Consider the following 16,165-nt stretch of genomic DNA (forward strand, 5'->3'; position numbering starts at 1 on the left):
CCTTTGCTGAGAGAAAGCTTTTTAGTCTGAATCCATCCCAGTTATTAATTCTTGCTTTTATTTCTTGTGCTATTGGAGTCCTGTTGAGGAAGTCTGGTCCTAAGCCGACATGTTGAAGCTCTGGACCTACTTTTTCTTCTATAAGATGCAAGGTCTCTGGTCTGATTCCGAGATCCTTAATCCATTTTGAGTTTAGTTTCGTGCATGGTGAGAGATATGGGTTTAGTTTCATTCTGTTGCATATGGATTTCCAATTCTCCCAGCACCATTTGTTGAAGAGGCTATCTTTTCTCCATTGCATATTTTTGGCCCCTTTGTCTAGTATGAGAAAATTGTATTTATTTGGGTTTGTGTCTGTGTCCTCTATTCTGTACCATTGATCCACCTTTCTATTTTGGTACCAATACCATGCCGTTTTTGTTACTATTGCTTTGTAGTAGAGTTGAAGATCTGGTATTGCGATACCCCCTGCTTCACTCTTTCTGCCAAGGATTGCTTTAGCTATTCTGGGTTTTTTATTCTTCCAGATGAATTTCATAATTTCTTGCTCTATTTCTGTAAGGTACATCATTGGGATTTTAATTGGAATTGCATTAAATCTGTATAGCACTATTGGTAGTATGGCCATTTTGACAATATTAATTCTTCCTATCCAAGAACATGGGAGATCTTTCCATCTTCTAAGGTTTTCTTTAATTTCTTTCTTTAGTGTTCTGTAGTTCTCATTGTAGAGGTCTTTCACCTCTTTTGTGAGATTGATTCCCAAGTATTTTATTTTTTTCAAAGCTATTGTGAATGGGGTAGTTTTCCTAATTTCTCTTTCTGAAGATTCATCGCTTATGTATAGAAATGCCTTAGATTTATGTGCATTGATCTTATATCCCACTATTTTACTGAATTCACTTATGAGATCTAACGTTTTCTGGTGGAATTTCCTGGTTCCTCTAAGTATACAATCATATCATCAGCAAATAGGGATAGTTTGAGTTCTTCTTTTCCTATTCGTATCCCTTTAATTTCTTTGGTCTGTCTAATTGCTCTGGCTAGAGTTTCAAGGACAATATTGAATAGAAGTGGTGAAAGAGGGCATCCCTGCCTTGTTCCAGTTTTTAGAGGGAATGCTTTCAGTTTTTCACCATTTAGAATAATATTAGCCATGGGCTTAGTGTAGATGGCCTTTACAATGTTAAGGAATGTTCCCACTATCCCTATTTTTTCCCCCTGTCATTTGAAACAGTCCTCCAGCAGCAGTGTGTTGAATTGAAGCCTGAACCCCGGCCACTTCACAATGAGCTCTGGAGTGAACATTACCTTCAACCCCAACCCAAAGATAATGATTTAGTTTATTTAGCCCCTGTTGGAGTCATTCTATTTATAGAAATGGGTATGGCACACTTTATTGCAATTTGCTTTTTCACTCAACATTGTTTTGTGGATACTTTTCCATGTCAGTGAATATAGATCTGCATCACTTTTTGATGCCTTCATGGTATTATATTGAAGTGCTGCAATTAGAGATATTTATATTGCCAGAGACAGGTTGTCCTTGGAAATGTAGTTGGAAAAGTGCACTTAGGGGACTGAGTCAGGGTTTGGAAGGACTGTATAACATATTGAGGCCCATGGGCTTTGAACTTGCTATAGATTTCAATTCCAAAAGCATTATTTATTGGCTGAGAGACTTGGGCAAAATATTTACCTCTCTGTGATTTTCTTATAAATAAAATGGGAATACTAATATTTTACCTCCTCAGAGGATTGTTGTAAAAATTTAATTTTAGGACTGTGCACAAAGTATTTAGCACAATGCCGAATGTCACTAATACATGGTCATTTAGAAGAAATCTTAGCAGTAATCTAGTAGTTCTCAGGCTGATCATGAGAAGCATTAGGAGACTTTAAAACAAAATACAGGGGTTGAAGGTATAGCTTGGTGGTAGAGCACTTGTCTAGCATATTTTGAGACCTTGGGTTCAATCCCCAGCACCACATACACAAAAAATTAAGACAAAATATACATTCACAGATCCCACTCTTGTAGATTGATTTGATCAGGTTTGGGAATAGTTAGTTCCTGTTAACTGTGATGCAAAAAGATGGCTTCATGAATAATTGTCCAAAGAGGCACTATAACAAGATTAGATGTAAGACAGGCATAATAGAACTTCACCCTTAGACCAGCCTTGCTGGGGGAAAGTTTCTAGACACAAACTTGGGACTGCATACAGTTATAGCCAACAATTTGTTGGTCATACAGTCCAGATAAACTCATTGGAAATTTCTAAGTTGGTCAAGTGAAGAAGGTGGAGATAGGGAGAAACATCCCAAAATTTTCATTGCACAATTATTCAAATAGTGCAATTATTGAAATAATTGTTGAATGTATATAATAAGCTAACATTTATTGACTTTCTTCTGTATCCCAGTTACTGTTAACTTTTAACACATAATTTATCCTCATAACAACTCTAGAATGTAGGTACAATCATGCCCATTTTACAGATAGAGAAGGGGAAACAGGCCAGGTGCTGTGGTGCACACCTGTAATCCCAGTAGCTGGGGAGGCTGAGGCAGGAGGATCAAGAGTTCAAAACCAGCTTCAGCAATTTAGTGAGGTCCTAAAGCAATTCAGAGACCCTCTCTCTAAATATAATATAAAAAAGGGCTGTGGCTGTGGCTCACTGGTTAAGCACTAGTGTGTTCAATGCATGGTACCAAAAAAAAAAAAAAAAAAAAAAAGTGGGGGGTGGGAAACAGGGTCAACAAAGTGGAATCATTTGCTAAGATGACACAACTAGCAAGTAGCAGAGCAACGTTATGGATCCAGATCATCTGGCTGCAAATTCTGCATTCATTCATTCAACAAATACTTATTATATGTCTACTATACCATGCAGAGGACAAAAGTCTCTGCCCTTGTGGAGCTCGAATTCCTGCAGGAAGAGGCAAAGATAATGAAATAAACTAAATAATGAGTGAGAAGATGTGAATGAGTGAGTGGAGGAGAGGGGCAGAGAGAAGGAGAATGGGAGTGAGTTTTTTTGTAGTTTTAAATACAGAAGTCAGTGTAGGACACATTCGGCAGGTAATATTTGCCTCAAGCCTTGGTGTAGGTGAGTTATTTTGGTGGATACTGGTTAGGAGTGGTCCAGTTAGAAGAAAGAATCATGCAAAAAGCCCTGTCTAAAGTCAGGCATGCTTGGGAAAAGCAGCAAATTGAGAATGGTCTGGCTAGAAGTGAAAGAGTCAGTGGGAAAATAGATGGGTTTATGATGAATCAGTGGGAAACAGATGAGATTATGGGGTGGAGGAGGGGAGCAGATCATGTAGGACCTCTTAAATAGTGTAAGTTTTAGGCTTTTACCCTGAGTTAAGTGTGGAGGATATGAAGAGTTTGAGCAGAGAAGGGTTTAAATTTTAAAGGATCCCTGTTTTGGTAGAAGATGAGGAAAGAAGCCACTTGGTTTCTATGGTAGTTGCGATTTATTTCTCAACTCCTCGTCACATCATACCGTTTGCCTAGTTGGTCAAGTAGCAGGGGGACACATTCATATATTCACATCATGTAGTCCCCACTCAAAGGCAACTCCATCCAGCAGGGGGCAGAAACTCTGAGAGAGTGAGCCTTTCCAACACTGGGCAGCGCCTTCCTTAACTACCCTACTTAAAGGTGGTTTCCTGTTGGCCAGAGTGGCAGCGATGTCAGCCAATGGCTGCCTACATCAGTTCGACTTGGCCAGACGGGCACCAGCGTCAGCCAATAGTCAGAGGTGTTGTCTGAGGTTTCTGATTGGCCCCTTCGTTCACGTATAAAAGACTCGCGCCGGCGCGCGGCCCTTCTTTCGCCAGGCGTCCTCGTGAGAGGTTTGTCTGCCGTCTGTTCCGGGCGGTGGGCTGGTGGCAGGAAGCATGGGGTCTTTGGGAGACTGGAGTGTGTGCGTTCGTGTGTGTGTGTGTTTATGTATGTGGTGGGACGCAGTTTGGGGACCACGGGACCCCGGCCAGTCCCACCTAGGACCTCGGCGTCGGCTCGCGCTCCATAGCTGATGGCGGCTGCCGGTCCAGGTCCTGCTGGCGCGTGGTCAGCACCGCATAGGCCTCGGACCAAAGGACAGTGTCGGGGTGGCGGGGGTCTGAGCTCCCTTTTTCCCTTCAGTGACATCGTCTTTAAACCCTGCGTGGCAATCCCTGACGCACCGCCGTGATGCCCAGGGAAGACAGGGCGACCTGGAAGTCCAACTACTTCCTTAAGATCATCGTAAGTGTGGAGTGGGCTGTGGCTAACCATCGTGCTGCCTCCGCCCTGGGCGCTGATAGGGACAATCACCTGCCAACTACCGAATTACTAGGCCATTCGGGGTATATCTCCTGCAATCTTAATTTCCTGTGAGAGGTCCCCCATTGGGAGATGAACAGACTCGGGCAAGTCAAGTAGTTACCTTTTTGCATACTATGCTTTTTGTTCCCTTGCCTATTTCTTTTTGGGGAAGATCTGAGGCAAGGAGTGACTCATTGTCAGGAGCCATGTCATTACACATTTAGGACCTGTCAGTCAAGAAATTGAATGTCCAGTGTCTTAATTATTTTGAATGCTTTTGAGGTGGGGCTTCCTTATCCAGAAATGCTTATCAAGCTGCTCTTCAGGAACTAGGCTGCCTTGTAGAGCTTAGTCTATATTTTAGTCCTGCACTTCTACCTTGAAGATTTTCAAACAAAAAATTTTGAGTATCTGTAAATACACAATGTAGATTCTACAAGTATTGTTTTGCAGTGTTTGCTTTTTTACATTGTATTGATTGCTGAAAGTTCATGTCTTCAAATGATCAACTTATTTGGAACAATTTTCTGTTAATGCAGCTATTTTGGCTAATCAGAAACGTGTTTCACAATTGGAAAAAGAGAACAATAGAAATGTAAATTTAAAAGTTTTGATTAAACATAGAAACCTAATTCTCACTATACATAGCAAGCAAATCAGGATCAAATCTGATAGCATTACAATTCAGGAGGATTCTGGTGGGAAGAACTGTCCCAATCTGGAGTGACTTCAAAAGGATAGAAGAAAAGGAGAAGATGGAAATCAGTGATCATGGAGTTTGGTTTCTGCTCACCATTTTTTCCTCCTTTCTCCTGCTAAACTTGGCTTGTTTCTGGCTCGTTTTAATAGCAACTTTTGGATGACTATCCAAAATGCTTCATTGTGGGAGCAGACAATGTGGGCTCCAAGCAGATGCAGCAAATCCGTATGTCCCTCCGAGGGAAGGCTGTGGTGCTGATGGGCAAGAACACCATGATGCGCAAGGCCATTCGAGGGCACCTGGAAAACAACCCGGCTCTGGAGAAGTCAGTCAATGCTTCTGCCGACTTTGTCTCCTCTCCCTAGTGCCCTTCTCCCTTTTCCAGGAGGAGAAAGGTGCTTTCAGGTAATGATTCTTGTGAACTTCTTTTTGCAGACTGTTGCCTCATATCAGGGGGAATGTGGGCTTTGTGTTCACCAAGGAGGACCTCACTGAGATCAGGGACATGCTGCTGGCCAACAAGGTAAGAGGAGAATTAGACTGGATAAAAAACTGAGTTTGGCTGCTGCTCTTGCCTTTTTTTTTTTTTTTTTTCCTTGGTGCTGGGCATTAAACCCAGGGCGTTGTGCATGGCAACTGTGCTATATCCCAGGCCCTGAGTTTAGCTTCTTAAAGCAAAATTGATCACTCTCAGATTGTGTCAGAGACTTCTCATCGTTCATTTTTCAGGTCCCAGCTGCTGCCCGTGCTGGTGCCATTGCACCATGCGAAGTCACTGTACCAGCCCAGAATACTGGTCTGGGGCCGGAGAAGACTTCCTTCTTCCAGGCTTTAGGCATTACCACTAAAATCTCCAGGGGCACCATTGAAATCCTAGTGAGTAGACCTGTCTAGCCCGTGCTAGCTGGGCATATGGGAGTCTTCTCCTGGAGGCTGTGGGACTGCTGGATGTTCAGGTATTCATTGTGCACTGTTACTTTATTCCTCAGAGTGATGTGCAGCTGATAAAGACTGGAGACAAGGTGGGAGCCAGTGAAGCCACCTTGCTGAACATGCTGAACATCTCCCCCTTCTCCTTTGGGCTGATCATTCAGCAGGTGTTTGACAATGGCAGCATCTACAACCCTGAAGTGCTTGACATCACAGAGGAGACTCTGCATTCTCGCTTCCTGGAGGTATGTATGTGCTACACAGTTCAGCTCCATCCTGCATTAATAGTTAGGAACATGACAGGTGCCAGAGTTGGGCACAGTTGTCTACTCCATCTACTGTAAGATTATTGAAAGATTTAATGAATTAATGAGGAAAAAGCCTTAGGAAAATGTGGACATGTTAGTAGGGGTTATTATTATTCTAGGGCTTGGAACCATGAGACATGAAGTTTTAAGTAGTGTCATGAGTTGAAAGAGATAATTTAATACATAGAAGTTAACATTGCCAAGTGCCCTTACTTGGGGAGGACTGGTTGTTTTTTCTGAGATTGTCTTGCCTAATTTTGGGATTAGAATGTCTTTAAGGAATAATGGTGATAGAAGATGTAACTCCTTTTTTCTTGTATCTGTGCGTTCTACTTCTATAGATTTAACTAAGTTCAAGTTTCGAAAAAAATACAAGCTGAATGTGTACAAGTTTTTCCTTGTCATCCCCTAAACAACATAGCATAATAACTGTAAGATATTTACATTGTATTAGTTAACTAAAAATAATCCCTATTATTTAAGGTATATAGGAGGATGTTTGTAAGTAACACCATTTTATAAGGGACTTTAGTATCCATAGATTTTAGATTGGGGTCCTGGAACCCATGGTCCAGTCCTCCATGGATATGGAGAGAGAACTTGTATTCTAATTTATTGCTCCATTTAACCTGTGTGTGTGTGTTTTACTGGGGATTGAACCTAGTGTGTGCTAGTCATCCATTTACTTTTTAGAAGTCTCACTAGTGGTTGAGGTTAACATGTAAATAAAATTTTTATCTCATGGAAGTAAATGACTATTAATAGTTTATATTTTTCGCAAGATGGTGACTTTTTCACATAACCACCATCATGGTATATAGAACACTCGGGTTTGGAATGAAGGCAAAAAAAAATTTATGAACTCATGGGTTTGAATTGCCTTGCCCAGGAGCATTAGGTGTGAGATGAAATGTCTCCTTTGAGACAGCTGCTATGGGTTGTTTTTCCATATCAAGCTTTCCTTAGTCTTCACTTTTTTCTCCAGGGTATCTCACTAAAATGTAATCTTTCTTTTCTCTCACAGGGTGTCCGCAATGTTGCTAGTGTTTGTCTGCAGATTGGTTATCCAACTGTTGCATCAGTGCCCCATTCCATCATCAATGGGTACAAGAGGGTTCTGGCTTTGTCCGTGGAGACCGAGTACACCTTCCCACTTGCTGAGAAGGTAAGATCGCACCAGGACCACAGTGGGACTTGCAGCAGGGTAACAAATCAAATGGTAGCCTTATTGAGTTAATCTTTTTTTAATCATATCTTACATAGCAGGTTTTTTTTTTTTTTTTTTTTTTTTGGTATCAGGGATTGAACCCAGAGGTGCTTAAGCACTGAGCCACAACCCCATCCCTTTTTATTTTTAAGAGCTTTAAGAAACTGGGGACAGGGGAACCATCTTCTCACTTCAGAAATGACAAGAGACCCAAAGAGCTGGGCCTTAACACCCCCTTACTAGGCCATACCCAAATTCCCCCTGGTGGAATTGCTTCCTGACTAGAAAGGCTGCACTGGTTTAGACATTGGTAGTCATTTATCTTGAGTTGTACAAAGGTAGGTTTGTGGTTAGTGGAGGGGTGTGGATGATCACTTTGACCACTGACTTCTCTTCAGGTCAAGGCCTTCTTGGCTGATCCATCTGCATTTGTGGCTGCTGCCCCAGTGGCTGCTGCTACTACTGCTGCTCCTGCTGCTGCGGCCCCAGCCAAGGTTGAAGCCAAGGAAGAGTCGGAAGAATCAGATGAGGATATGGGATTTGGTCTCTTCGACTGATCACCAAAAAGCAACAACTCAGTCAGTTTGTATGCAAAACAAAGAAATAAAGACTTAACTTCTTAAGTCTCTGAACTCTTCATTTTCTACATTTTAAGATTTGTAGTACTTAATGCTAAAAACTAAAGCAATGGACAAACATAAGAGCTTTGTATTTGAAGCTGATATTTGTGTTTTCTTTTTGTCCTTTGTTTTTTGGAACTGGGGTTGATATTGGGATGGGTTCTTTTTTGTGTCTAAATGAAGCTACTGCTCTTCTAGCAACTTAATACAGGTTTACAGTAGATCCCCCTTATCCACAGGGGATATGTTCAAAACCCCTAAGCTGAATACCCAAAATTACACATACAGCTCTCACTCAGGGTCTGTAGGAGATTGGTTTTAGGACCCTCTTGAATATGAGTCTGCCAATGCTCAAGTCCCTTTATAAAATTATATAAAATGGTACAGTATTTGCATATGACCTATGGATATCCTCTGGGAAAAAAAACATCTCTAGAGTACAATGTAAATGCTATGGAAGTAGTTTTCACAGAATGAACACATGCTAAGTACAGACAGCTTTTTAAAATATCTTGGATATGTAGCTGGCTGAATCTACATGTGTAACCCCTGAATTTTGAGGGCTGACTACTGGTTTTTCCTTACATATCTATCAAAGTTTTCATTTATAAGTTGGGTCCAGTAAGAGGTTATAACTAATAAATGAAATAGGCTCTAGTAACATTGAGGCTATTAAGCTAAATAAGGGTTACTTGATAAAACCCTGATTGTGCAGTGGCTCTGAGATGGCTGCTAAGATAGCTTAGAGTTTGGATAGACGAGACAGGGATGATTCATGTCCCAGTTGGGCGGGTGCAAGTTTTCACACTAGGCAACTGCATACAAGTTAAAACATGAATTATTTCTGAGGTTTTTTCCATTTCATATTTTCAGGCCATGGTTGACCAGGGCTAACAAACTTGAAAGCAAGGCAGGATGAAGGGGGACTACAGTTATTTTTGTACTAGAATTCTTATTTTCACGGGTTCCTCTAAATTAACTTCGAGTAGGCCCAGTGTCATTTCAGATAGGCAATCAACACCAGGTCAGTTCTGGAGAGCAGTACTTAGCAATTGCTGAAAGGATAGGTATTTTGTTATGAAGCGTACTGTTCACGCATTAGATCTGTGCTTGATCATGATATATTTGTAACTAAGTCTGTCAAAAGACTGAAAGCCACTGCTAGTCCGGGACCAAACCTAAACTGGAGAACATGTGCAGAACGATCATATTGGATAAAATTTAGACAACTCGCATGGAATTCTTCCTACCCTCTGCCACCTCCCACCTCATGACTTTGGCTTTTACTCCCAGCCCGGGTCATCCCCCGCTAAAGGGCAGGATTTTGAGCTCCTGCATCTTTCCCTGATCCCTTATCTACCCATTTTCAGGTCCTCTCCAAATCGTTCCTCAATGAATTGCAAACTCCTCGAGGTCGAGAGGCTGGTTCTCCCTTTTACCTAGTTCAGTTCTGCGGTCTGGGAGCAACATTGAGTTTCTGGAAGGAATGCAGCCTTCAGCAAAGGCTTACAAGGGGGTGTCCTGGCTGGGCCTGCGGCTCTAAGGGGTTGGGGGCTGCAGGGTGGTCCCCACGCGTTACAAATCCTCAGACCCTGGTCTTCCTCGAGGCCAGGCTGAAAAGCTGGGCCCTGGAACGGAAGAACGGACGCTGGTAGCCTGCGACTCGGGAGGCCGACTCCAAGTCCGAGCTACAGCGACCGCCGTCCCGCCCGGGGGCGCCAAGGCCCCAGCGCGCTCCTGGCCTCGCCCTGCCGCGTGGGCCCTGCTGTAACCCGGAAGCGCTCCGGAAGCGGTTCCGGAGTCAGCGCCGGCAGGATGGCGGCCGACACGCAGGTGAGGCGGGCGGCTGCGGGGCCAACGCGGCCAGCGCCTGGGCGCGGACCGTAGCGGTCGGGCCGGACCACTCAACCTGGGGTGCGGGGGTTGGCGACTGCGGAGGGCGCGGTGCAGGGCCTCGGGTCGGCTCCTCGCGGCTCCCGACCCGGCAGGCGCAGACCGACCCCGGGCTCGGGGAGTCAGGAGCTCCGGCTTCGGCAGCTGGAGCCCTGCGGGGCCTTGCCCCGACCTCTCAGTTGCAGAAGTTCGCCTTTCCGAATCTCCGCTCTGTTTTTCCAAAGCCCTCGGGCTATGAGCTCGGGTCCAGCGCCGGGTCTTCATTAAACTTTGTATTCAGTATTTTTGGAGCACCTACTATGTGCAGGGACTTAGTAATCTTTGGGTTCGTACAGATTTGGATTTGAGTCCCAGCTCCCCGATTTCTCTGACACACTAGACAAGGGACTTAACCCCTCAATCTTTTCGTTTCTAAAATGGGGATTGAAATAGCACCTATTGCATAGGGTTGTTGGGAAGAGTCAGTGCAATAGAAGAGGGCTTGGTATGTTTGGGTCTTTAATTTTTGGTCCGGTGTTAGAGGTAGAATTGTCCCTACCCCAGAAGAATCTTGGCACCCTTGAGTGTTAACACCTGTGGGTTTCTTGTAGTTCAGGAAAGACTTGGGAAAACCATTGATCTCACCCTAGCCTCCTTTGTAGCTGAATTTTAGTGTGAAAAGACAATATTAGGGGGAAAAGAAACCGGCATTTAAAGGACATTTTAGCTTATTTGGTCGCCATTTGAGAAGATTGATTTTTTTGTGTGTGTAGGCCCTGAGGCAGAAGAGTGACCACTTAACCTGAACATTCAGCAGATTTTTAGTGAGGGTTTCCCATGCAAGGGGCTAATTTGTTTAAAATTGTGTTATACTAAATCCTAAGAATAAAAGTGTCTTAGTCTGTTGGGTATTATTGGGAGATCACAGGGGGAATGACATATTTAATGTGTAACATTAATACTCAGTCATAAAAGAATCTTCTCTCTAGAGCTGTGTTGTCTAGTGTGGTAGCCACTAGGTATGTGACTATTTAAATAAAATAAATGAAATGAAAAATTCAAGGGCTGGGGAGATAGCTCAGTTGGTAGAGTGCTTGCCTTGCAAGCACAAGGCCCTGGGTTCAATCCCCAGTACCGCAAAAAAAAAAAAAAAAAAATTCAAAGTGTCCTAGTGCTTACCACAGGCTGTGTTATTGTGTATAGTACTTTTTTCTTTTTGGTGGGGAGGAATGCTGGAGATCAAACCCAGGACCTTGCACATGCTAGGCAAGTGTTCTTCCACTGAACTACACACTCAACCCCTGTGTTCTTGTACTGTATAGAAAGAGGAAGCAAAGTAAGCCTACCCCGTGTACACCTCAGCCCAGGCTCTGTGCCTGGTCTGTATTGTGAATGGGGAGACAAGGAGTTGGGAAAAAAAAAATTCAAACTGGTTTCATGGTGTATATCTGTAATCCTCACTGCCTGGGAGGCTGAGGCAGGAGGATTGAAAGTTTGAAGTTAACCAGGGCAACTTAGCAAGAGCCTGTCTCATAATAAAATAAAAGGGCTTGATGTCTATCTCAGTGGTAGAGTTTTTATCCAGCATGTGTGAGGGCCTGGATTCAATCCCCAGTACTGTTTAAAAACAAAAAAAAAGTATTTGGGGACTGAGGATGTAGCTCAGTGATTGAGCACATGTCTAGCATGCAGGTGGTTCTGGGTTTGATCCTCAACCACACACATACTCAGTTCTCATAAGGGTTGGGAGAAGGGGAACAGACAGTAGCAGTAAACTTTCAGAAGCTAGAAAGTGTTAGTAAGTGGTAAAGGATTTAGTAGATCCAAGGAAATAAATCCTGATCCAACAGTTAGGAAAACCTAGAACCAACCTGATAATACATTGTAGAATCTCTGAAAGATGGGGATTGATGGTATTAGCTAACCTTGATTAAGGAAGACTGACTGAAAGCCATGTTCAAATGCAGTCAGATTCTCAGATCTTTTGTTCTGCACTGGCAAAAGACTAGAGGTTTTCTCTATGGAGACTGTAGTGCTCCATAGAGTGTAAAACTAATATCCAAGGAAATTGTCAGGAAACTTTCTCCCAACTGGATGTGTTTCTAGACCAAATGTTCTCATCACAGTGGGTAAAAATTGACTCAGAACAAAGTACATTATCCTGACATTTTAAAGCTCTGAAACAGACAAAATCCAGAAACTTCTAGGGAGAAACATCAGGTCTTACCCAAAGGATCAAAAGTCAGGAGCTAGGCACAGTAGTGCATGCCTGTAATTTCAGCAGTTTGGGAGTCTGAGGCGGGAGGATCACAGATTTGAGGGCAGCCTCAGCAACTTTGCAAGACCCTGTCTGAAAATGAAAAAGAACTGGAGATGTAGCTCAATGATAAGGCACCCCTGGGTTCAATCCCCAGTACAAAAAAAGAGAGAGAGAGAGAGAGAGACAAAAAAAAAAAAAAAAAAAAAAAGAATGGCATCAGACTTCACAACCACAACTCAGGAGTTAGAACTTATTAACCACAACTCAGGAGTTAGAACTTATTGGAAAAATGTCTTAAGTATCTGAGCCTGGACCAGCTTAGGTCATGTATGAGGCTAGAACAGTTTCAGACTTGCAAGAACTTCACAGAATAGAGGATGTTTATTCTTCACCTAAACATAAGAAAAGAGTATATTTTCAAGGTGATAAACTGGACTTCAACTGTAGAGGATCACCTACCAGATTGTGGAAGGACAGAAAACTGAAATTCCTTCAGGAGAATAGAATTTGCTGAAATACCTGATCTACTTAAATGTATCAAATTGAAACAACTGAAAGTTTTGAGTTATTAATAAGAATAGATTAAAGCAAACTGAAGTGAGGTAAGGTGGTTATTAACTCCAGAAAAATTAAAATGTTGGGCAGGAGAAGAAATAGTTTATTTTACCTGGAGGCCCAGAGTTCAATCCTCAGCATCACAAAAACCAAAACAGTTAGTGACGTGGAAGTTGAGTACCATTTATATATAATACAAGCCCTGACCAAGTACTTAGGTAGTCCATATTATGACACTGGGTACTTACACTGGGAAGGGCAGAGGGCGTGTGGTGGGGTCAGAGAAGAAGAGGTAGAAAGGTAGTGAAACCAAAAAAATCAAAGAAGTATCAGCATGAGCACATTGCCTCCATATTTAGAGGTATGGTGGTACCTACGGAAATATAAGCCAGAATCAACCCAGGAGGTTGTCTTGGGGGAGTGAGGGTAAGGGACTTGGTTAAGTTAAAATAATCATTTATATAGAAGTTTGGACATCAGTTTATTCATTGCCAAGAGAATTATAACAGGGATTTAAGCATGAAAAGAAAAAATGCAGCCTCATTTTATTTCTCTAACCCCCTTGATTTATACTACTAATGAGAGCTACCTATGAGATAGCCTCAAAAATACCACAGTGGCACTAATGTGCCACTAGTGTGTCACTGTATCCGCCCTACTGCTGGCTCATGAGTCCACAACCTGCCCACTTTATAACTTGCAGAATATTGCTCAGGAATAGATTTTCTTGAGTTTTCAGAAATATATGCACTCTGCCTCCTTCCCTGGGTCTTATGCTTATGTCCCTAGCAGGGGACTGCAGCTGTGTTATCTCAGATGGCTGTTGAAAGCCAAAGACTTGTTAGCATCAGTTTATACACTTGTTTAGTTTCAGGTTTCATTTAAAAAATGCAGGTGCTGTGACTCTGGGCTGCACTCTGAGCAGTGACTTCCCCTCTTGGAGGTGGTCAGATTGGGGATACTGATGCTTCTCCTGCCATCTTGTTACTGTTAGTAACCAGTTTGTGCTGTATGAGTAAATGCTGTATTTCTGTAGCTCATTAATCTCCACAACAATCATATGAAATAGGTGCTATAATCTGTATCAGATAGGTGAAGAAACTAAAGATCAGGAGATTACACTATTTACTTGAGTTTCCACAGCTAATTAGAGGCAGAGCTGGGATCCAGCCTCTTAATCTTTCACCTTTAGCGGGTGTACTTATGCTCAGCTAGACTGGTCAGGATACTGATATTCCCCTGTGGGACATTAAAGTGGGATAATATAAAAGGAACATGCTGGGCACTTAAGCCTTCCCTAGGTTTTGGGGAGTTCTGAAAAGATATTTTCTGTCCAGAGGTTTTTGCTTTGCCTTCCTTTTTGGCCCAAGTTTAAGCAAGGTATATTGACTGATTGGATTAAAATAGTATGTCTGAACTGGGCCATGATTTTGCCCCCCAGGAGATATTTGACAAGATTGGGAGGTTTTTTTTTTTTTTTTTTTTTGGCGGTGCTGGGGATTGAACCCAGGGCCTTGTGTTTGCCAGGCAAGCGCTCTGCCAACTGAGCTATCTCCCCAGCCCATGATTGGGAGATTTTTGATTGTCAGAACTCCTGGGGGAGGAGAATGGATTGCTACTGGTGGGTAGAGACCAGGAGTGCTACTGAAATCCTGTAGTGGGTAAAGGCAGCCCACTCCCACAAAGGATTATCCAGCCCCCATGCCAGTCGTGCAGTTCCAGCTTACACACGCTTGCATGCACATACACGCTCATTGTTCTGTAGTCCACCTGGTGAAACTTTTTGTGGGCTTGGTCTTCACAGGTTTCCGAGACACTAAAGCGTTTTGCGGGGAAGGTAACAACAGCCAGTGTGAAGGAACGGAGAGAAATCCTGAGCGAACTAGGGAAGTGTGTTGCTGGAAAAGGTATTTATTTACTATCATATTGCCTACATACTATTCCATTTAGAGCGGTGATCTTTTCCTTGCTCTGCACAACTTCTGCCTTCACTTTTTTTGTTGTAATGTGCATTGAAACAGTTGAAACATTTGAATTAGTGGAGAGTTTTTTTTATTCAAGTGTCAAAGTTTTTTATCCATTTCCATTGGAAATGTTTCTAAAAGATACCAACAATCTTTCTCCTTTGTTTTTGGTACTGGGGATTCAACCCAGGGGTGTTTTATTACTGAGCTACATCCTCAGCTCTTTTTATTTTTCTATTTTGACATAGGATCTTACTAAGTTGCTCAAGGCCTTGCTAAGTTTCTGAGGCTGGCCTTGAACTTGTGATCCTCCTGCCTCAGCCTCCTGAGTAGCTGGGATTACAGGTGTGCGCCATTGTGCCTGGTTCAACAGTCTCTCTAGAATATGAGTACAAAAACATCCTTGTGACCTGGAGCACAGTTTTTCTCAATGTGTATTCATGCAAGTCAGCAAGATAGTAACAGATGATTGAGCAGTAAAGAATTCCAATAAATTTGGGAGATGTCATGTTTTCTCATGTTCACCTGCGACATTTGTACAAGCTATTTTGATGTTATTAGGTGTTCTTTTCTTTTTTTGGAAGTATAGGGGATTGACCCCAGGGGTACTAGACCACTGAGCTATATCTCCATCCATTTTTGGTTTTTATTGAGACAGGGTCTTGCTAAGCTGCTGAGTCTGACCTTGAACTTGAGATTCTCCTGCCCCCAACCTCCTGAGTAGGTGGGGATTACAGATGGGTGCCACTGCACTCACTTTTTTTTGTGGGTGGGGAGGGGGCAATCTGGGAATTTAATTCAGGGCCTTGCACAAGCTTGGCAAGCACTTGACCATCCAGCTACATCCTCACCCCTATTAAGTGTTTTTTTAATTCTGTTTTCCTTGAACCTCTTTTTTTGCTGAAAACCTACTTTCCCAGGGTCTGGGGAGCGTGTGCAGGGAAATGCCAGGCACATCTAGTTATCCTGATCCTGTCTTCTAACTGAGGGAACATCCCTATGACCTATGGGGCTCTGTACGACCATTTTGCCTTCATTCAACAAGTCCTTGTTACTTTTTTAAATTTCTTCTTGATGTGTTCTTTTATTGTACAGCATTGGTTATCACAGTGTGGTCCCTAGACTCTTAGCATCAGCATTGCCTCAGAACTTGTTAGATTCTCAATTCCACCAAGTAACTCAGATTCAGAAAGCCCTGGGGTGGATCCTGAGCCCTCTAGGAGATTCCTGTGTTTGCTCAAGTTTGAGCCATGGCTGTGTGGAGTTGGGTCTCCCCTTCTGTCAGCTCCCACTCACATTAGTGAAGAGCCTACTTTCCACCACTCTTCACCCCTGTCCTCTTTTGATGCTTCTCAACTGCTGCTGTCTGGGCAACATACCCAAGCTTGTTAAAGTGGTATATAAATGAAGCAAATTGCTGTGTGTGAGCTA

The 16,165-nt window shown here is 42.9% G+C and overlaps 2 protein-coding genes and 1 non-coding gene across 3 annotated transcripts in view; all 3 read left to right on the forward strand.

Moving 5' to 3' along the window:
* Nucleotides 1-3,818: 3,818 nt before the first annotated feature.
* Rplp0 (ribosomal protein lateral stalk subunit P0) lies at nucleotides 3,819-8,086 on the forward strand. The gene is made up of 8 exons (XM_047561301.1): nucleotides 3,819-3,864; nucleotides 4,157-4,258; nucleotides 5,168-5,343; nucleotides 5,454-5,541; nucleotides 5,748-5,894; nucleotides 6,008-6,193; nucleotides 7,281-7,421; nucleotides 7,862-8,086. The coding sequence occupies exons 2-8, from the start codon at nucleotides 4,205-4,207 to the stop codon at nucleotides 8,018-8,020; spliced, it is 951 nt and encodes a 316-aa protein (XP_047417257.1). The 5' UTR covers nucleotides 3,819-3,864; nucleotides 4,157-4,204; the 3' UTR covers nucleotides 8,021-8,086.
* A 1,808-nt stretch (nucleotides 8,087-9,894) lies between these two features.
* Gcn1 (GCN1 activator of EIF2AK4) overlaps nucleotides 9,895-16,165 on the forward strand; it is a 60,588-nt gene continuing 54,317 nt past the window's right edge. Inside the window, exons 1-2 of the mRNA XM_047561413.1 lie at nucleotides 9,895-9,916; nucleotides 14,575-14,677. Coding sequence (XP_047417369.1) covers nucleotides 9,899-9,916; nucleotides 14,575-14,677 — 121 coding nt within the window. The 5' untranslated portion in view covers nucleotides 9,895-9,898. The remainder of the gene's footprint in view (nucleotides 9,917-14,574; nucleotides 14,678-16,165) is intronic.
* On the forward strand, nucleotides 11,229-11,361 carry LOC124992026 (small nucleolar RNA SNORA51). Its single transcript, XR_007110034.1, has one exon. It is a non-coding gene; the product is annotated as a small nucleolar RNA SNORA51 (small nucleolar RNA).

This window comes from Sciurus carolinensis, chromosome 8 (genome assembly GCF_902686445.1).
Source record: "Sciurus carolinensis chromosome 8, mSciCar1.2, whole genome shotgun sequence".
NCBI classification, from domain to species: Eukaryota; Metazoa; Chordata; class Mammalia; order Rodentia; family Sciuridae; genus Sciurus; species Sciurus carolinensis.

Excerpts from the sequence above, each read along its gene's own strand:
- Rplp0 (XM_047561301.1), top strand. The coding sequence starts at position 4,205 with ATGCCCAGGGAAGACAGGGCGACCTGGAAGTCCAACTACTTCCTTAAG. Across the intron at positions 5,344-5,453 it reads AACAACCCGGCTCTGGAGAA|ACTGTTGCCTCATATCAGGG; the intron begins GTCAGTCAATGC and ends TTCTTTTTGCAG. Across the intron at positions 5,542-5,747 it reads ACATGCTGCTGGCCAACAAG|GTCCCAGCTGCTGCCCGTGC; the intron begins GTAAGAGGAGAA and ends TTCATTTTTCAG.